Source organism: Schistocerca cancellata, chromosome 7 (genome assembly GCF_023864275.1).
Source record: "Schistocerca cancellata isolate TAMUIC-IGC-003103 chromosome 7, iqSchCanc2.1, whole genome shotgun sequence".
Lineage (NCBI taxonomy): Eukaryota > Metazoa > Arthropoda > Insecta > Orthoptera > Acrididae > Schistocerca > Schistocerca cancellata.
In genome coordinates this window covers 609223096-609245990 of record NC_064632.1, presented here as the reverse complement: position 1 = coordinate 609245990, position 22895 = coordinate 609223096, and the positions used below count along the sequence as shown (strand labels likewise).

Below are 22895 nucleotides of genomic sequence, written 5' to 3'. Positions count from 1 at the left end.
TATTATTAGTGTTAACAGCTTTTTCAGTATTAGATAACGACATTTCGATTTCTCATGTAGCAAATCGTTTGACGAACTGTGATAAGGTAACAGATTCTTTTGCAGAAGGGAAAGCATGCCATGTAAAGCTGTAGCAAGATTAGAGAGGAAAAAATGCTAGGAGCTACAGATTTAAGAAATATGTACTTTCTTGCTTGTCTCTTTTCTTTACGGGTTTTATGTACCATATATTTAATTTTATGTCACACAGAACAGCAAGTTATTAGCTAATAGGGAATAAAGAGTGCAAATTTTCTGAAGAGTTCTTGTTCTTCCGATTACAAATAATCCCATCCACTATTAATTGCGAGACTTTTTTTTTTTTTATAAGAGGGGCAGGCTGTCAAATTGGCCGACCGGAAGCAGGAGAGGCACCACAGTACATCTCGATTCCCACTGTCCTAAATATATTTTGATGGCATCCAGTACAAAATATACAAGCTACAATTCTACAGAGCGAAATAAGGTGACATGCGATAGAAGAATGCTGTATGGAGAGGTGTGACACTGCACTTTGGCACACTTAAGACCTAATAACATATCTTACATTTCGTTGAACACATATGTTTTATGTTTTAGACTTTTCAGAAGGATGTGCACTACAAGATGAACATATTTTTGAAAATTCGATTTTTTTCTTTTTTATTGAGTCAGTTCGCAAATATCGCAGATCCGAGGTTGATTCACAGAGCAGTCTCAGTTATAGTGGGTAGTCTTCACGTGACCCGTGTTTACATTTAGTGGTTTTGCTGTTTCCCCTTCGTTTACTCTCACGTCAAATGAAAACCAAACAGATATCTGTGGCCGGGAGCTATCAAGTGAATTAAAATACATTCACATAATTACGGAAGGCTAAAATATGTCATTAGTTTCAGATTTTATTTTATTTCCATCTTTCTGTCAAGCATTAATCGCCTTGCAGAGCAGTGAAGTTTACTGGCTAGTTTCAACTATTCGCTGCATTTCAGGTCCACGTTTCCATCTTCTAGCACGTATGGCATTATGCCTTAATAGAGAACCAAACATGATACAATACAGTACTGGTGCTCCAAGAAAATTTACATCCCGAAAACCACTCTGAAAAGCTTAATATCAGGTCGAGGTCTACTGGATTTGGAATCTGGACATACGAATGTGCACTTTAAGTATGCACTTTAAATGTGCACATTTTAGTATGATTCACGAAATTCCGATGCTTTTGGAGTATCCTCTGATTTTTTTTTTTTTAATAGTGAGATAATGTATGATCTTTTAATGTTTTACACGTACATACATACAGGCTTCCTACGTCATGATAGCTGCGCAATTGCGGTTTCACCTGTTACGTACATACAGGCTTCCTATGTCATGATAGCTGCGCAATCACGGTTTCGCCTGTTATCTACGACCACTGGATACTGTTGAAACGAACCTATTTGTAAAAGGTCACAGGGAAATATTGCGAATGACAGTTTGAAAAGCGTTACTTTCAAAGTAAATATTCTTTTACATAAGTTGAACTATGTGCGATAATGTACCATGAATTTCTTAAAACACAGCGCGTTTGACTCTCATTTAGAAATCAACTCTTTCATGACGAGCCACTTAGAAGAATTTCGAACCCTGAAGATCAGACATTTATGTCATTATTAAAAATTTTACTGGCACATTTGTGCACATTTGTGCATCTTGTGTGATGCACAAAAAAGATCAACATTATATGCGAAATCTTAGCTTCCCTTGCAGCTTATTAACCTTAGAGACCAATATTATACGTAAAAGCTTTGCTTTCTTGTAGCAACACTATGTATATTAATTTAAACTATTAACTTTCCCTGTTTGTAAGTTCATGCTACGGAACAGTGATGTGGCTGACAACATCACGTGTCCTATGCTCTGAATATCCGCTGTCATCGGCTGCCGAGATCACATGACATGAGCTATGACTGGCTTACAGAAACGCATCGCAATCTCGATTTTCAATGTTTCGGGAAGTAACATGTGATGTTTGGTGGAATTTCAATGTATACTTTCGTAATAAGAAAACACACACCGTACATGTTGCTGCACATGAAAGATGTTTCCAAATGTGTCTTTTTCTGTGAGTTTCGTTTTCTGAAGTGCTGGGAAATTCTACATCCATGTGTTAACCCTTAACCATTCAAAGGATTGATAAGGGAAAATATACTGTCACTTAACACAGAAAAAGAGTGAAACTTCCTGGCAGATTAAAACTGTGTGCCCGACCGAGACTCGAACTCGGGACCTTTGCCTTTCGCGGGCAAGTGCTCTACCAACTGAGCTACCGAAGCACGACTCACGCCCGGTACTCACAGCTTTACTTCTGCCAGTATCTCGTCTCCTACCTTCCAAACTTTACAGAAGCTCTCCTGCGAACCTTGCAGAACTAGCACTCCTGAAAGAAAAGATATAGCGGAGACATGGCTTAGCCACAGCCTGGGGGATGTTTCCAGAATGAGATTTTCACTCTGCAGCGGAGTGTGCGCTGATATGAAACTTCCTGGCAGATTAAAACTGTGTGCCCGACCGAAACTCGAACTCGGGACCTTTGCCTTTCGCGGGCAAGTGCTCTACCAACTGAGCTACCGAAGCACGACTCACGCCCGGTACTCACAGCTTTACTTCTGCCAGTATCTCGTCTCCTACTCAGCAGCGGAGTGTGCACTGATATGAAACGTCCTGGCAGATTAAAACTGTGTGCCCGACCGAGACTCGAACTCGGGACCTTTGCCTTTCGCGGGCAAGTGCTCTACCAACTGAGCTACCGAAGCACGACTCACGCCCGGTACTCACAGCTTTACTTCTGCCAGTATCTCATCTCCTACCTTCCAGACTTTACAGAAGCTCTCCTGCGAACCTTGCAGAACTAGCACTCCTGAAAGAAAGGATATAGCGGAGACATGGCTTAGCCACAGCCTGGGGGATGTTTCCAGAATGAGATTTTCACTCTGCAGCGGAGTGTGCGCTGATATGAAACTTCCTGGAAGATTAAAACTGTGTGCCCGACCGAGACTCGAACTCGGGACCTTTGCCTTTCGCGGGCAAGTGCTCTACCAACTGAGCTACCGAAGCACGACTCACGCCCGGTACTCACAGCTTTACTTCTGCCAGTATCTCGTCTCCTACCTTCCAAACTTTACAGAAGCTCTCCTGCGAACCTTGCAGAACTAGCACTCCTGAAAGAAAGGATATAGCGGAGACATGGCTTAGCCACAGCCTGGGGGATGTTTCCAGAATGAGATTTTCACTCTGCTGCGGAGTGTGCGCTGATATGAAACTTCCTGGCAGATTAAAACTGTGTGCCCGACCGAGACTCGAACTCAGGACCTTTGCCTTTCGCGGGCAAGTGCTCTACCAATTGAGCTACCGAAGCACGACTCACGCCCGGTACTCACAGCTTTACTTCTGCCAGTATCTCGTCTCCTACCTTCCAAACTTTACAGAAGCTCTCCTGCGAACCTTGCAGAACTAGCACTCCTGAAAGAAAGGATATAGCGGAGACATGGCTTAGCCACAGCCTGGGGGATGTTTCCAGAATGAGGTTTTCACTCTGCAGCGGAGTGTGCGCTGATATGAAACTTCCTGGCAGATTAAAACTGTGTGCCCGACTGAGACTCGAACTCGGGACCTTTGCCTTTCGCGGGCAAGTGCTCTACCAACTGAGCTACCGAAGCACACTCACACCCGGTACTCACAGCTTTACTTCTGCCAGTATCTCGTCTCCTACCTTCCAAATTTTACAGAAGCTCTCCTGCGAACCTTGCAGAACTAGCACTTCTGAAAGAAAGGATATAGTGGAGACATGGCTTAGCCACAGCCTGGGGGATGTTTCCAGAATGAGATTTTCACTCTGCAGCGGAGTGTGCGCTGATATGAAACTTCCTGGCAGATTAAAGATCTCCTGCAGGAGAGCTTCTGTAAAGTTTGGAAGGTAGGAGACGAGATACTGGCAGAAGTAAAGCTGTGAGTACCGGGCGTGAGTCGTGCTTCGGTAGCTCAGTTGGTAGAGCACTTGCCCGCGAAAGGCAAAGGTCCCGAGTTCGAGTCTCGGTCGGGCAGACAGTTTTAATCTGCCAGGAAGTTTCATATCAGCGCACACTCCGCTACAGAAAAAGAGTGTTTTCACCCAGGAGGAAGTGTATTTTTAATCGGGAAATCTGGAGTATTTTTCTTCTTTGTCTGCGTATACACCCTGTTCTATCACTTTGACACCCTAAAAGCACCATCAAGTATGAAATGAATTTAGATTCAGAAAGATGTGCAAATCTCTGGGTACTGGGTCACCACCATAGGGCTAATGAAGACATTCCTCCAAAATGTGTGATTATTGCACATGCAAATTATAGCTTACAACCATAATTGGATAATTCAAATCCTAAAAGCACCTTCGTTTTACAATATTTGCAGTGTGCATGAATATAGCAAAAGGTGATTTAAAAGTGAAGGAATTATTTATTCTGCACATTTACATTCACTATAGTATTCCAGAATCCCTTTATGTGAAAACTGTAGTAATAGAGTAACATTTTGAGGTGCAACATCTACAGAAAGTTCTCCAAAAAAACTTATTTTTTCCTTTTTTAACTAAATATTTCACTACTCATATATTCGTGAATGTCCTTCATTGTTACCCACAATTTTTTTATCTCAAAAAACAGTGTAAACATAAACTGCATGACTAATCTCAGCCCCTACAAAGATTTCGAGGGTTTAACATTAGTATGCAAAAGCATTTTATATGTGAATATACTACTGTTCAGCAACCTGTCAGAGCATATTAAATCTCTTATGGATAAGTTTTAAGGGTTTGATGTTAGTGTAAAAAGTGTTAGATACTTGGGTACAAATGTATTCAACAACCTACCAGGACATATATTTTGTGAGTAATGCATCGGTGATTTTGAAAATTTCTTTTAGGCAACTACATTGTTTCACTGAAGAGTATCTTCAAACATGATGTTCAAAGTACCTTAGTAAGTTAGTCACCACTGGCCATTAAAATTGCTACACCAAGAAGAAATGCAGATGATAAACGGGTATTCATTGGACAAATATATTATACTAGAACTGACATGTGATTACATTTTCACGCAATTTGGGTGCATAGATCCTGAGAAATCAGTACCCAGAACAACCACCTCTGGCCGTAATAACTTCCTTGATATGCTTGGGCATTGAGTCAAACAGAGCTTGGATGGCGTATACAGATACAGCTGCCCATGCAGCTTCAACACGATACCACAGTTCATTAAGATTAGTTCCTGGCGTATTGTGATGAGCCAGTTGCTCGGCCACCATTGACCAGACGTTTTCAATTGGTGAGAGATCTGGAGAATGTGCTGGCCAGGGCAGCATTCGAACAATTTTCTGTATCCAGAAAGGCCCGTACAGGACCTGCAACATGCAGTCGTGCATTATCCTGCTGAAATGTAGGGTTTCGCAGGGATCGAATGAAGAGTAGAGCCACGGGTCGTAACACATCTGAAATGTAACGTCCACTGTTCAGAGTGCCGTCAATGCGAACAAGAGGTGACAGAGATGTGTAACCAATGGCACCCCATACCATCACGCCGGGTGATACGCCAGTATGGCGATGACGAATACACGCTTCCAATGTGCATTCACCGCAATTTCACCAAACACGGATGTGACCATCATGATGCTGTAAACAGAACCTGGATTCATCCGAAAAAATGATGTTTTGCCATTCGTGCGCCCAGGTTTGTCGTCGAGCACACCATCACAGGCGCTCCTGTCTGTGATGCGAAATGTAGGGTTTCGCAGGGATCGAATGAAGGGTAGAGCCACGGGTCGTAACACATCTGGTCGTAACACATCTGGAATGTAACGTGAACTATTCAGAGTGCCATCAATGCGAACAAGAGGTGACCGAGATGTGTAACCAATGGCACCCCATACCATCACGCCGGGCGATATGCCAGTATGGCGATGACGAATACACGCTTCCAATGTGCATTCACCGCAATTTCACCAAACACGGATGTGACCATCATGATGCTGTAAACAGAACCTGATTCATCTGAAAAAATGATGTTTTGCCATTCGTGCACCCAGGTTCGTCGTCGAGCACACCGTCACAGGCGCTCTTGTCTGTGATGCAGTGTCAAAGGTAACCGCCGCCATGGACCTCCGAGCTGATAGTCCATGCTGCTGCAAACGTCGTCAAACTGTTCGTGCAGGTGGTTGTTGTCTTGCAAACGTCCCCATCTGTTGACTCAGGGATCGAGACGTGGCTGCACGATCCGTTACAGCCATGCGGATAAGATTCCTGTCATCTCGACTGCTAGTGATACGAGGCCGTTCGGATCCAGCAAGTCGTTCCGTATTACGCTCCTGAAACCACCGATTCCATATTCTGCTAACAGTCATTGGATCTCGACCAACGCGAGCAGCAATGTCGCAATACGATAAACCGCAATCGTGATCGGCTGCAATCCGACCTTTATCAAAGTCGGAAATGTGATGGTATGCATTTCTCCTTCTTACACAAGGCATCACAACAACGTTTCACCAGGTAATGCTGGTCAACTGCTGTTTGTGTATGAGAAATCACTTGGAAACTTTCCTCATTTCAGCACGTTGTAGGTGTCGCCACCAGCGCCAACCTTGTGTGGATGCTCTGAAAAGCCAATCATTTTCAAATCACAGCAGCTTCTTCCTGTCGGTTAAATTTCGCGTCTGTAGCACATCATCTTCTTGGTGTAGCAATTTTAATGGTCAGTAGTGTATATATACAGATTGAAGTTGCCTCCTCACTTCTGTTTGTGCCGGTTAATCTCAGGAACTATTGTAGAGATTTTGATCCACTTTTGTCTGAGGGATACATTGGTTCATGAGGAAGGTTTTTGTATATAATTTCTGAACATTTTGCACAAATTGTATGGATTATGATGAATTAAAGTTTAGTTGTGAAAGGAGACCATTGCCACCTAGTGAGCAGCCGCCATAATTTGATAGAGGAGCAGTTACTTGAGAGAGTAGAAAGCGGTGAAGTGTCTGGCTAGAAACCCAAGGGTTATGAGATCAAATCCCAGCTCTATCACTTTTTTTTCCACTCTGTTTATTAACCTAGCATTCACCTCTCTGTCATGTGGAGATTTGCGAGAAATGAAACACAGCTCAGATACCATGTTACACTGTAACTCCCATTCTCCCAGTTGGATAACTGTTTAGGGATATGCAAGTTGCATAGTGATATCCAAGTGATTGCAATCATTTTGGAACAAGTGTGTAGCGGAAATAACATGCAAGTCCAAAATCCATGGTTCTCAATTATTTATGCTTAGAGTAAAATACAGCAGGCAAGTTTGCTTCATTTATATAAGGAAAGTCTTATAGCAGTGCAGCAAATGGCCACCATTCAGTTCTCAAGATTTTCTGGAGTCATACATAGATGCGAGCACGATTTCTACACAGCGGGGCAAAAGATATTATTCAAATTATGCAGAAGTCTGACAGACGAATCTCCACTGGTGATGCATTTTGTAGTATGATGACAATTTCAGGTAGCCAATATCTGCTTCCCTCACATTAGCAGTCTCAATTCTCATGCTTAATTCATGACAAATCCTTCGAATAATGTTTATTCTAATAAATATCACTAGTAACAAAAGATAGCCACATCATTTGATGTGAGACTTTCTATCTAAAATAATCAGATATTTTAATCAATAGATTTCCTGCAGATGTTTGAGAATGGCTACATAGCAAAAAAACATGTGAATCCAAGATATGTTTTTTTAATGTTTCAAGTAAAACATTTTCCAAAAAAATTACTTCAGCATTTTCGCATCTTTCACGTGCAGTAAGTTCTTTCATCAGTGCAAGAGATGACTTAACTTTCAGCTTTCTACTTTCCTCGAATCAAACCTATAAATCATATATGAGGTGCTATCCAAAATTTTCGGGAATGGTGCTGCCATCTGTCGAAAACCTTACCTTTGGACTAATGGTCACCATCATCCTCGAAGTAGTTCCCATCCACACGTACACACCTGTCCCAGCGCCTCTGCCACGTTTTCTAGAACTCCTGTTCTTGGAGGGTGTTTATCATCGCCAGCGATGCTTCTTGAATCCTCTCTAGAGTGTCGAACTGACGGCCTTTCAACTTGAGTATCAGTTTTGGGAATAGTGCGAAGTCGCAAGGTTCCAAATCTGGCGAGTAGGGTCTGTGGGGAACAACCACCACGTTGGTTTTTGCCAAAAAAGTGCTGGTGAGCAAGGATGTGTGACAGGGCGCGTTGTCATGATGCAGCAGCCAGTTTCCTTGACGCCAAAGTTCGGGCTGTGTTCACCACACGTTTTTGCGGAGCCGCCACAAAATCTCACAGTAGTATGTGAAATTCACTGTTTGGTTGGGTGGGACGAATTCTTTGTGCATAATTCCCTTTGTATCAAACAAAACAATGATCATGCTCTTCACTTTTCTCTTCACCAGTCTCACTTTTATGCATCTTGGAGAGTCCCGGCTCTTCCACTGGGACCATTGTTGCTTTGTCTCTGGGTCGTAATCATAAATCCAGCTCTCATCGCCGGTGATAACCCGTGACAAGAAGGTTTTTCCCAAGGTTCGCACAGAATTTGATACACAAGCACTGTTCTGTTCACGGATCCACCGTAAAATCACCACGCACCGAACACAGAGTATTACGGAAATCACTGTGGACATGCAACACATCCTCCCAGCTGAATGCCACTCCGCACACTGACTCATCAGATATGCAGCTCTCGCAGGCAGCTCTCGCAGCCTAGTGGTGCAGAGATCTACTACTCCTGCATTCCAGATGGCAGCACCAGTCCCGAAAATTTTGGATTCCGCCTCATACATGATTCTTTGCATAGCAGTGAAGAAATCTGCGAAAAAGAGTCCACAACAAAGACTTGTGGCAATGAGCCTCAACAATGTATTACAGTGTGTGCTAATCTTCACAAGAAATGTGCTGTAACATGACCTAAAGCTAAACATCATGCTCCCCCCCCCCCCCCTCCGCCCCTCTCCTCCTCCCTGCCTCAACCAGCCTGAATAATTTGAGTTGTGACCTGCAAACAAAATATGCTACATCAGTCAATTTGTCTGGCCGTAGATACTTAAAACTATCCACGGGAGTTCAGGCCAGGTTACAAGTTAGGCTATAACATAATTAAATATCAACCCCGTTATACTATAACTGTCCATAAAGTTCATTTATTTCAGTTTCTACATCTGTGGAATAAAATTCACATAATCTAATGTAAAGAGTGCAGGGTGTTGTTTTTTGAATTTTTCTTTGTAAATCTCAAGGGTGTGCTGGCAGATACTGTCAACTTGATACAAAAAAATTGAAGGACTTGTGGAAAATGTTTCAGTTAATCACCTCAATAAATACGGTACACACCACCATTAATTACTCATTTGGATGAAAATAATATACAGTACCCTCATAAGACAACTCTCTCGCAAGACACACGTGCAGTGCAGAAGCTGCTCCACAGAGTCTCCAAGATTTGATCCCCACACAGGTGCGGTCCTGCGGGGAGGTGTGCAGAGGGGTGGCCGTCGCGGCGCTGTGAATGCCACACGGGCTCTGTCGGCTCCTCTCCCGAGTGGGTGCTGGCGCCCGACTGTGGCCCCGCACTGGCACCAGTGTCGCTAGCTGCAGGTGCGCGGTTGGATCTCCCGCCGGGAGAGCGCCACCGCCGGCTGCAGCTGCTGGACACACTGTACCGCGGGACGACGCGCTGGCGCCGCCCACCTGCACCCGCACCCTCTGCAGAGCAGCACCGCCTGACGGACAGGGCCGTCGCCTTCGCATTCCGCACGCTGCGTGCAGATGCCGCACTCTTCTTCGCGGCCTCCAACTCCGACTACACCTCGATAGAGGTCACTACACTGACTTGTTCTCTTCGTATTTTTTATTTATTTGTTAAAGAATATCGTGCAAACATCCTAAGCTGCTTTTAAAATGTTTAGTTGCCCAAGAGGCATTTGAGTGTAGAACCCATTGTCAGTGGCACCTCACCGTACACAGGTTGTCATGCACATTACTTTTGTCAGATATTAAATGGTGACATTTCTTGCTAATACTGGACAGTAGTGTCGTGTAATGTAAACACTGAGTGAGTGCAATCTGTGTACTAGCGTGGGATGCTAGTTTCTACACCTGTTTACTGGCTTGGCTATTAAACATTTCAGGTGCAGCTCATGGTATTTACAAGGTGTCCTTTAACACATATTTACTAGCTGCAGAGCACCAAGCACTCAATATTTTTAATTTTATTTGTTTATTAGTCCTTTATATTTATAATAACACTGAATGCCACAGATATTGGATATATATAATAGACTTAAACTGCACACAACTTGTGCACAAGAAGCGTCTTAAACAGAGTTTATTATGACAATCTAAACTACTATTTTCACTTTGCTCAAATATTTAAATTAAACATATGGTAGGAAGAAATCTTAACACAAAGCAGTGCTTTACATGTCCATTTGCTACTGATTGAGTAGGAGCAGTGGCTCGGTAGATATGACTGTAAGATTTTTTAAATCTTATCAGGGAGTTTGTTGGGAAGTGTCAGATCTGTGTAAGATGTGCTCTTCCGGCAGTGTATGGTGTTTGTGTGAGTTATGTGGAGGTTTCTGTGTTCACTTTCTCATAGATACCTTCTTTCTCTCTTGTACTGAAGTGGGATGTGATGTGAATTAGGAACTGAATTTAACTAACTTGACAATGGTTCTGATTGATAACAATTAATTGTTATTGAGAGCCTTGTTGTGAATAATCAGACTTCACAGAATAGTAAATTCCACTGCCATTAACTGAGCTATCTGATCAGCAATTTAACTAAGCATTGAACCATTTTGTGTGACCAAGTACTATTTCAGAAAACATTTTATCATTGACTCATACAACCATTTACTGCAACAGATCACCGACAACTCTGCAGATTGACTGCCACTACCTGCTGCCTAAACACAGGGCAAACAAACCAGTTCTTGTTTTCTGTGATGTAGTTTTACTTATTCTGACAACTTGACATTGCTGTTACTTGCTAGGCTCATATGTACATATCGCTATCTGGATCAGCTGTAAGTATGTGTAACGTGTTTCGCCTGATATTATTTTGGTTAAATCACAGTTTCTTTGCAATCTTTCTCAAGTAAATATACTTTAAACAATGAGAGTGCTTCTCTAATACTTGTGTTTCTAAAACACTATACCGAAACTTGGTACCTGCTACCAGTTGCAGTATAGTGACAACAAAAATTCAATTTTCAATATTTTGTGTAATTATTTACTGAATTTAAAATTTCAAAATGCTGTCATAATCCTCTCTTTAAGAGGTATATTTTTATTTTAAAAGTTTACCACAATAAAACATGTATTCCTGTTAGCGAGTGTATGTCCTTTTTGAGGGTGCATAATTGATGGCACGCAAATACACAGGCTTTATTCATTCCGTACTTGGGAATGAGAAGACTCAAGATTCCCAGTAAACTTTACACACAATTTCAAATCTATTGAAACTTTTTCTTGCTGACACTCCCCACAAAATAATGAAAGGAACGAAGTTTATCATTTACTACATTTTCATTGTTCATGCTGTAAAACTTGAGCGTCACATGAAAAACTAACTTTTGCTTAAAACCAAACACAAGCTATCCATTTTATATTCAGTCATTGTGTCATAATGATAGTGCTTAGTTACTTCCAATGAACTTTAAGCATAATTTCAAACCCTTTCTGCACTTTTTCTTGCGTACATGATTAAAGGCAAGTATTTAACACATTAACTCATTTGTAAAGTAAAGATGTTTGAAGTTATATTACACATGGGAATTTGATTCTTTAAGGATTCTCTCTCTGTGTGTGTGTGTGTGTGTGTGTGTGTGTGTGTGTGTGTGCATGCATTTTTTTTTTAATTGCTGACAGTTCTCCAGTGCAGCTTGTCACACTTTTTATATTCTGATTATCATATGTAATATCAAGTAAAATATCCTTATCTGCTGAATGTGGTCATTTTAAGATGTTACTCTATCAACACAAGTATTTGTAGGTGTATGCTTTCTGTTTGGATGGCAGTGTTTTGCAATACTTTCCTAATGTCCATTTTGCTTGCAAAAAGTGCAGTGTCGCTTAACTCATAAAACTGGACTCTTACTCATCCACCATAGCATCACTTTCGAAAGTTAGGTGCTTGGATGCCTCGGTAATATTTATGAAGTTTATCAGCCACTGCTCCTGAAACTGGTAGTTTCAGTCATTCTTAAGTCTGTACCCAGAATTCCATTTTATCAATCTTTAAACGTATTGCAGTTCTGAAACCTTCAACACTTACTCTAAAATAGATCCACTCCGACTTAGTTTACAAAATTTCTTACGTCTCTTTATCCTTCTCAGGTACGTTTCTCAGTTCACTGCTGCCGCCATTTGCATATTTTGAGTTCTTTATGGCTTTGCACAGCTTTTACTACAGTTCTTGTTCATGTCAAACTCGGAGAAAAAGTGCTAAATCTCTACTTTTTTTGCCCACTGCCACTGTTCACCTGAACTCGCTTGAAACTGTAGCTTTTCCTTATTGCCACTTATTCCACACACAAACTTCACTTTCCAACTTGTGGGACATTCTTCTTTGACACTTGTTTCTCAAGAGTCCATGTTAGCCAAGGGGCCGTTCTCCTTGTCTAGACTCCTGTCATCAAAATATAAAACTAGCTGTTAGTTTTGAGGGTAGCGTCTCTGAAAAACTGCTGTGATATGAATGCAGTTGACATGCAATGGACACATGCAATTAACCACACTAGAGTTGCTTAGTGGGTGTGGATAACTTGCAGATAGCTTACAAGAACCCTTTGAGTGCAAAATCGCAAGTTCAGTCTTTAGTTCATTTGAAAGTGTTATTTTAACAGTTATGACAGGAAAAATATTAGCTGCTAATGACTTACCCTGTGCATTAGGAGGGCGGCAGAAAATGAGTGTCCAGGAGGTGCAGGGATCAACCTTCTCTGGGGTGTATGTATTAAACTTCACAAAATGCACATCATCAGCATTCAGAAATATTCAAGACAGACCATTAACTTGTACCATGAACACTTAAAAAAAATATATTGTGCCACAGTGATCACAAAGGTTCGCACCATTGAGATAACACACTTCTCAGGAGGAATAGTTTTCTCTAAATTTTTACCTGAAGACCAGGAATCAAGCAAAAGCAAGTTATTTTGACCAGCTATTGACCATATGCAGTGCTCATACCATAGCTGTATTTATCTTATGCCCATTTTTCTACTCTTACTTGCTGTGATGTAAATAATTGCTACTGCCCTTGCAAGATGATGCAGACTTGAAAGAACTGTAGGGACCACAGCATGTCCTACTTCTCACCGTGCAATAAATAAATTGCCATCCAATTTATCATCCAAAGTAACAGTCGGAATAATTGTATGCGAATGCATTAAGGCATTGATGTTAGTTGATCTTAATACAACTTTCTTGGTACCTATGGTTTCCTTCCTTTCATATGTGTTTCCTCTTCAAACCCCGATTGTACGGAGGTGAAAACAAATCCCTTACTGAACAGTGGGATAAGTTTTTTCTCATCCACAAATTTTCGGGCCTATTCCAGAGTTTGCTGTGCATCGTCAAGTCGATGATGCTCTGTTTGAAATTTCGTTACTTTATGTCCTTCAATTCTGTAACATAATTTCAAGTTATGCAACCATCAATTGCTTCCCTTGCAATCACTGTAATCTATGTCACATGCAATGTGATGTGCATAATGTAGTAGGCAACTATCATGCATATATTGTAAATTGTATCGAGCATCCTTGACATGCACAACCTCCAGTTTTTGTAACGAGTGCGCATTGTCCTACTTCAAATATCTGAAATTTTTCCTATGCACTACATGGTCATATTGCTGTGGACTTACTCAAAATCTGTTCATAATTGTTTTTTACTGTGCTGTGGATGGTCTCCTGTACATAATTGTGTTTAGTACTGGTTCTTCGGACAACGATTGCTCTTTGCTGTGTTTCACTGTAGGCGGGATTTGTGGCACCCTGGAAGCGTGGCAGCTGGGTGGCAAAATTTGTAGCATCGTGTATTGTATTTCCATTCACATATGAAATGTCTCTACCTACAGTATAAAATAATTTGTGCAGCAAGGGAGGGGAAATGACCGTATGGGAATTGGGGACAGATGTTGGTAAGGTCACTACAGCCATGTCCAATTCTTTTCTGCAGTGTGATAATGCCTGTACGAAGAAGTGGCAGAAAAAAACTGGTGGACACTTTTTTGGCTCTGTTCTGTTAAGATTCCCAGCAGTCTCGGCTGGCAAACAGCATTTAAAATGCCGTAACCTCTAGGAAATGGCACAGTTTCGTATGAATAGCCTTATACACAGCAAACCTATATTATATAATGATTGATAAATCCTCAGTGTTTCCCTTTCATTCGGTAATGCCAAGTACGCTGTTTAGCAAACAATTATCTCTAGCCATTTTAGAGCCAAGATTCCATGAGGGAGCAAGTGCGGCTGAGATAGTAATCACTGTTTACATGTTTACCATATTAGAGCAGTGTGCGTCACTTTCACTATTTACACAATAACCGATTGCAAGTAATAAGTCAGATTTACATATCTGGGTTTCAACTAAAACACAGCCTCTGCAGAATATTTTCTGAAGAAAATTCCCTCCAGTACTAGATGTTGCTGACCTGATACTTTTCCATTGTATAATACACTGTGGTAGAAGTATACCTTACATTTCTTGTTTAGATTTTGTCTGTTGCATGGTTTTAATGGCCATGTGTCTGAGGGTGTGTGAGATATAGAGAGCTTACTTTACTTTTTGTGCATTTGTTTTTGTACAATTCCTGTAATGACCTAATTTAGAATTAAAGTTTTCTGCATTGTATTAATCACTGTGCATTTCAGTTTTCTGGCAGAATAAACATTCACAGTAACTAGACATAATTGTCAGTCTCTAATCTTGTTTACTGTTGCCAAGTTATCTAAGATATAGAAACAACTGAACACTATTCCAATGTGTCTCACACGATCTCAAGATACTTATCACATTTAAAATTTATCACAGTTTATATTTGTTTAAAAAGGTTTTGTGGTATTATTAATAGAAATTACCAGTAATATATTTATGGGAAAGAGCTGCACGAGCATTACCTTAAAAATGAATACGTAAGTCTGCTACGATGCTACATATTTCCGACCCCGAGTCACTGGGAGCACATCCATCACAGTCAAATGTGCCCCACAGAGGGAGACAGTAGGTTATTAATTTAATTCTCGTCCCGGGCAGTTGCGCGGTGGGCAGCTGGTGTACGTATCCCGGCTGGGAGGTGCGCCGGCTGTGAACACGAGTGCCGCAGGCCCTCCGCTGTCGGACGGCACGTGGCACCACGTGCGGCTGTGCGCGCAGCGGCGCACGCTCTCACTGCTGCTGGACGGGGCGCGGGCGGGCGACGAGCTCGACGCGGCCGGGGTGCACGACTTCCTGGACCCCGATCTGACTGCACTCTCGTTAGGCGGTGCACCGCCACACCTGCTGCCCGGAGCCCCAGGTCGGTTCTCTGTTTCACAGTATGTGAATAATTTGCATTATTTTATGTTGAGATGATTTATGCAGTATATCTCCGTGAGGGAGTGAGACTCTGAAATTTTTGAAACTGTTGTGTCTGCAAGGTGTATTTCCTACAAAATTCTGTTGTGGTAAATTTTTGATGCAATTACTTTCTTAAGATAAACTCAGTATTTACAAAATTAGCCACTTTGCAGTTTAGAGCACACTGTTTTTAAAATCCTTGGCAGATTACAACAAAAATTAAATCCTTAATCTTTTTAATAGGCCAGGTAGTGTCAAAATAGTGCATAATGCACTGCAGAGTGACAGATTCTTTCTGTAAACCATCCCCTAGGCCGTGGCTAAGCGTAGTGCTACTCCTGCTGGGTATGTGGGAAACCACTGTGAGGTTTGGAAGTGGGAGTGTGACTGGCAGAATTGAAACTAAGATGGAAGTTCATGAGACTTACCCAAATTGCTCAGTCAGTAAGAACGTTGCCTACAAAAGGTGTAGTTTTGAGTAATACCACGGTCTACAAAAAGATTTTAATCTGCCACGATGTTTTGTATTCAGTATTGGTTTATAGGTTTATTGTTATGTCTCCTTACCGGGAGAGCCATCAAATTTGTGTGGAAAACAGGCAAACTGAATGCAGTACAGCAAGTGAGATATGGGTGTATCATTTGATTTAGTCTGCAAATGTCTAGCAGGAGTTATACAAAGTTACTTGGCAGAATACAGATAATCTTTCAGTTGTGACTTTTCGTAGAGCAATCGTCAACAGCTGACATTTCAAATTGATCAGCAGAGCTATATGTCCCACATTGTGTGTCTGTAATAATTAATGTGAGCTTGAGTTACAATGAATTATACTGTTTCCAGGGGTACAGAGACTTTTCCATCATTTAGCACACAAAAGATCATTAGCACCTGCTGCAGTGACTGGTTGATGATTCTCAATGTAATTTAACATTGCGTGTTGCATTTAATAGGAAGAATGGCTGCATAGTTCAGCACCAAATACTGTGCCAAAAAATCCAACAAATGTTGCACTTAATACAATACTGGAAAGCCCTGAGCGGAATACAAACAATGGAAGGAGTAAAGGTAAACACTCACAACACTGTTGTGGCACTGAACAGTAGATACGCACATAAACAGGGCTGAAAACGTTGCTGAGCTTTTGCCCAGTGCCCTCCTTCATAGGGCACAAGTACAAATCACACAAATAAACGTGTCTACATTATTGTGGATGGCTATGTTGTTTTGTCACTGCGGTTGCAACTGAACTGTGGTGAATGAACAGAGAAAGGGAGCAGGAAGGGCTGGGAGCAGGAAGCAGCAAGGGAACTGGGCCGGAATGTGGCTGCACGTGGCAGCAGTCAACTGGTGGCAGCAGTGAACTGGGACAGGAAGAGGGGGACTGGGGTGACAGGGTACAGGAGAGGAAACGGCTGTGAGACAGGGGGCTTGCGAGAGATTAGAGCCACGAGGATTATGAGAGTGAAGGATGTGTTTCCCATCAAGGAATGTGGCAGTTGTAGAACATTGAACTGAAATACAGAGCATTATTTTTTAAAATATATGCCATTGGGAACTACCACACCTGTGGCAGATGACAAAAGTATTACGATTAATCCTCTTGGAGAAAATGCAATGGCTGATATTGTTGACAATATTTTTCATGTCGTTATATATTAGCCTGAGAGTTTCTCATCAGTTATTTGGTGGTTGTCTCAAAATGAACTTGCCCTTAATTTTGACCAAAAACTGTCTATGCAGCTTTTTACACAGATCTTTGGAAGGAGTGACTAATAATGTGCAATTTTAATATTCTTTTGAATTGATAGAAATTGTAGATAAAAGGACTCGTCGAATCCCTTGCCTTGGGGAGGCAAAGTAAGTGGAAATGATTATTCTGTCTTTGCAGTGGTGGGCTAAACTGCAGTTTGAACTGATTATCGACAAAGATTGTTAAGGAGTAAAAGCACTGATAAATAAGTATAAGAATTCTAATATCTTTGAAGAGGCCTGAACAAGATATTTGGTTATCTGCAGATTTTGATAAACACTGTTGTTACTTGAATTGAATTACAATAGAAGGTAATTCTTTAAGACAACAAGAAGTGAAAGGATGCACAACAAGCCCACTACCTAATTTTGAAGGCAAGAGAACACAAGCGCAAAGCATCAACTGTGCTAGATGTTTACCCATTTTATCTTGTTACCTAGCTGGAGATTAAGGGAATGCTTTGTTTAAAGTATGATTATTCATTTATATTTGTGGTACCAGAACATCATTTTTATTTATTTGAAATTGCACAATATGAGTCTTTAAGCATTTTCACTTTAGTTTTATGATATGGTGCATGGACATTTGTTCACCAAAAACACAGGAACTTTATCAAGCCAAACTGATTTTTAATTGGTGTGGTCTCTCTTTGACATCATATTAGGAAAAACATCATTGTCCTTACCACATTATTTTTTATAGATGTTATGCCTATTTCGGAAGTTTTTGTTACCTTCACTTTAAAACTGAATAAACAGTCCATTTCAAAATTTGCCTTTTTGTGAATCACCACGTATCAAACCACTGATCTCTATTTTCGCTTGACTCCAATTACTAAAAGGTATCAGATAGATTATATAATGGTAAGACAGAGATTTAGGAACCAGGTTTTAAATTGTAAGACATTTCCAGGGGCAGATGTGGACTCTGACCACAATCTATTGGTTATGAGCTGTAGATTAAAACTGAAGAAACTGCAAAAAGGTGGGAATTTAAGGAGATGGGATCTGGATAAACTGAAAGAACCAGAGGTTGTACAGAGTTTCAGGGAGAGCATAAGGGAACAATTGACAGGAATGGGGGAAAGAAATACAGTAGAAGAAGAATGAGTAGCTTTGAGGGATGAAGTAGTGAAGGCAGCAGAGGATCAAGTAGGTAAAAAGACGAGGGCTAGTAGAAATCCTTGGGTAACACAAGAAATATTGAATTTAATTGATGAAAGGAGAAAATATAAAAATGCAGTAAATGAAGCAGGCAAAAAGGATTACAAACGTCTCAAAAATGAGATCGACAGGAAGTGCAAAATGGCTAAGCAGGGATGGCTAGAGGACAAATGCAAGGATGTAGAGGCTTATCTCAATAGGGGTAAGATAGATACTGCCTACAGGAAAATTAAAGAGACCTTTGGAGATAAGAGAACCACTTGTATGAACATCAAGAGCTCAGATGGAAACCCAATTCTAAGTAAAGAAGGGAAGGCAGAAAGGTGGAAGGAGTATATAGAGGGTCTATACAAGGGCGATGTACTTGAGGACAATATTACGGAAATGGAAGAGGATGTAGATGAAGGTGAAATAGGAGATATGATACTGCGTGAAGAGTTCGACAGAGCACTGAAAGACCTAAGTCGAAACAAGGCCCCTGGAGTAGACAACATTCCATTGCAACTACTGACGGCCTTGGGAGAGCCAGTCCTGACAAAACTCTACCATCTGGTGAGCAAGATGTATGAAACAGGCGAAATACCCTCAGACTTCAAGAAGAATATAATAATTCCAATCCCAAAGAAAGCAGGTGTTGACAGATGTGAAAATTACCGAACAATCAGTTTAATAAGCCACAGCTGCAAAATACTAACACAAATTCTTTACAGACGAATGGAAAAACTAGTAGAAGCCGACCTCGGGGAAGATCAGTTTGGATTCCGTAGAAATACTGGAACACGTGAGGCAATACTGACCTTACGACTCATCTTAGAAGAAAGATTAAGGAAAGGCAAACCTACGTTTCTAGCATTTGTAGACTTAGAGAAAGCTTTTGACAATGTTGACTGGAATACTCTCTTTCAAATTCTAAAGGTGGCAGGGGTAAAATACAGGGAGCGAAAGGTTATTTACAATTTGTACAGAAACCAGATGGCAGTTATAAGAGTCGAGGGACATGAAAGGGAAGCAGTGGTTGGGAAGGGAGTAAGACAGGGTTGTAGCCTCTCCCCCATGTTATTCAATCTGTATATTGAGCAAGCAGTAAAGGAAACAAAAGAAAAATTCGGAGTAGGTATTAAAATCCATGGAGAAGAAATAAAAACTTTGAGGTTCGCCGATGACATTGTAATTCTGTCAGAGACAGCAAAGGACTTGGTAGAGCAGTTGAACGGAATGGACAATGTCTTGAAAGGAGGATATAAGATGAACATCAACAAAAGCAAAACGAGGATAATGGAATGTAGTTGAATTAAGTCGGGTGATGTTGAGGGTATTAGATTAGGAAATGAGACACTTAAAGTAGTAAAGGAGTTTTGCTATTTGGGGAGCAAAATAACTGATGATGGTCGAAGTAGAGAGGATATAAAATGTAGACTGGCAATGGCAAGGAAAGCGTTTCTGAAGAAGAGAAATTTGTTAACATCGAGTATAGATTTAAGTGTCAGGAAGTCATTTCTGAAAGTATTTGTATGGAGTGTAGCCATGTATGGAAGCGAAACATGGACGATAAATAGTTTGGACAAGAAGAGAATAGAAGCTTTCGAAATGTGGTGCTACAGAAGAATGCTGAAGATTAGATGGATAGATCACGTAACTAATGAGGAAGTATTGAATAGGATTGGGGAGAAGAGAAGTTTGTGGCACAACTTGACCAGAAGAAGGGATCGGTTGGTAGGACATGTTCTGAGGCATCAAGGGATCACCAATTTAGTATTGGAGGGCAGCGTGGAGGGTAAAAATTGTAGGGGGAGACCAAGAGATGAATACACTAAGCAGATTCAGAAGGATGTAGGATGCAGTGGGTACTGGGAGATGAAGAAGCTTGCACGGGATAGAGTAGCATGGAGAGCTGCATCAAACCAGTCTCAGGACTGAAGACCACAACAACAAACAACCAATTTCTTATCATGTAATACATCAGTCTGCTTTACTTTCTCATGTGTGTCTTATTTTGTTTAATGAGGTACGTATTTTTCAGTACATTATGTTAAAATGGTCCAAACAATGTAGATAACTTTGACACTTATGCATCTACTTTTTCTGTTTACAACACATCCCAGCTTTGAATTGCTAACTCTTTTGAGAGAAATAATCTTTTAGAATAATTTTTTACTTGTGTATCATTTGAGAGAAAAAATGTAAAACACAAGACCTTTACTGATGATGTTTATTCATAACAGAAACTTACCAGTAGTAAAATATTATACAAACAGTAGATACGTGTTCCCCCCCTCCATAGAGTCTGATGTGATTTTCTGTCATTGCATGTGTAAGATTGCAGTACTATTCAATGTCTGCTGTGGCCAGAAATATTTACTCTTAAAATTAAGTCTAAAGATGATTATGTAAAAATATCAAACATTTTCAGTATACAGGAAGAGTGAATTTATCTAAATAAGTGAATTTATCTAAATAAATGTTTGTTCCTGCTCCATAGATTTTGAGGGTTGCCTGGCCAACTTCACCATCAATGACGAGCTGCAGCCACTTAACGGCTCAGGGAGCATCCTGCCTGATGTCGTGTGGCACGGTGCCGTCACACCCGGCTGCGCGGGGCCTGCCGGCCTCGCCGCCACCGCCACTCCCGACCCACTCAGCATCGGCATCACGCTCGTCATCGTATTCTTCGTCGTACTGCTCGTCGCTATTCTCGTCAGCTTTGTCGTGTTCCGGCTTCGGCGCCAGAAAAAGGAGAAAGGTGGTGGTGTGAGTGGTGGTGGCATTGTCGGCAAACAGAACGGCGGTGCGACGTTAGTGTCGGGTGGTGGTGGACCCGGAGGAGGGGGTAACGATGGCAGTGGTGGTGGATGTGGTGTGCTAGGTGGACGTGGATTGTCTGCAGCGGAAACTGCTGCCTTTCTTGGTGAAACGGGTGAAGTGCTTAGGCCACATCACCTCGTCGGACCTGAGCTTATTGCCAAGAAATACAAGGTGAGCTTAAAATTTTAGTGTCTTGTGAGGAGATGCGTGTTCTTTTGATAATGTCTTTCGTGATACATTGTTAGCTGTTTCAAGTGGAAGATATACTTTGTTAGCGCTCCACAACTTTTACTGTTTTTAAGGGAATAACTGGTGATATAGTGTTCATTTTTGGCGCACTTGCACAGAAAGTGTAATTTGATCACCTAAGTGCAAAAATCCGTGCACCTGACATGTTTACCTACCTGTGTAAGTTGACAATAAACAGTGTAGGAAAAGATAGATTGCTACTTACAGTAAAGATAACATGCTAATTAGCAGACAGGCAGACTTAAAAGACACTTATCATAAGCTTCCAGCCAAAGCCTTTGTTGAAAAAAGAGAAACTCACACCATTCATTCACACGAGCAACCACACCTCACACACGCGTGACCACCAACTCCTGCAGTTTGGGTGGTTGTCGTTACAGTAAGTAGCGCTCTATCTTTTCCCACAGTGTTTTTATTCCTACCTGGAATTCCAATTACATAAGCTGGCTGTTGCCTTTCCCTTTGTGTGTAAGCAATACCAAGTGTGTCAGATAAATTCATTTTGAAATTCTAAACTATAATATTTCACATACAAATTAAACATGCTATCTGTGTCATTTCCTCTCTATCTTCCATAATTATATCAAAGTACTTCGTCATAATCCTCCGGAACAGTTATCCTCGTGTGGCAGAATCTGCTCGGAAGACAAGCCTTTCCCTCCTTGTGTTCTTCCCACTACCTCCCCCCTCTTTCTCGCTACTCTGGCCCAATCTTCTATTTTCTTCTGGATGCTCCCATCCAGTCCTTACAGTCATTTGTTCCATGGCCCCTGACCTCCATCATCATCTGCTTCTTGCTAGTTATACTCATTTCCTCCGTTCTCTTCAATTGCCCATTTAATATTAGTCTTCTTTTCTTTACTTCTCTTTAAGCAGTTCCTCAAGTGTTGTGTCCCTAACCATTTCATTTCTCATATTTTTCCATTTTAGTTGCACCTATCTGACTTCTGAAAAACTTCATCTGTAGGTCTATCTTTTTGTTATGACCATCTCAAACATCTTTGCATTAAATTTTAGGCCATGTTCTTGCACAACTTCATCCCAAACATCTTCATTGTTCGCAAATATAAAACGATTTGTCAGCAAAAATGATTGCTGCCATTTTGTTTCCAATCTCTCTTGCCACTTGTCATTATATCATCCGCCACCATTATGAAAAGTAATGGAGGTAGTGTAACAAAACATTTGTGTGTCCATTTCATATTGTGTATTTTTTGATATTTATGAATAGTGGACAAAACTCGCACTGTATCATCATTTGT

General features: G+C 41.2%; 1 protein-coding gene and 1 non-coding gene across 2 annotated transcripts in view; both read left to right on the top strand.

Moving 5' to 3' along the window:
* The window catches only part of LOC126092940 (cadherin-related tumor suppressor-like), a 518310-nt gene that overhangs the window by 431131 nt on the left and 64284 nt on the right, over positions 1–22895 (top strand). The window contains exons 28-30 of the mRNA XM_049908671.1: positions 9559–9919; positions 15366–15627; positions 21062–21555. Coding sequence (XP_049764628.1) covers positions 9559–9919; positions 15366–15627; positions 21062–21555 — 1117 coding nt within the window. The remainder of the gene's footprint in view (positions 1–9558; positions 9920–15365; positions 15628–21061; positions 21556–22895) is intronic.
* Positions 4024–4098, top strand: Trnas-cga (transfer RNA serine (anticodon CGA)). The gene has a single exon. It is a non-coding gene; the product is annotated as a tRNA-Ser (tRNA).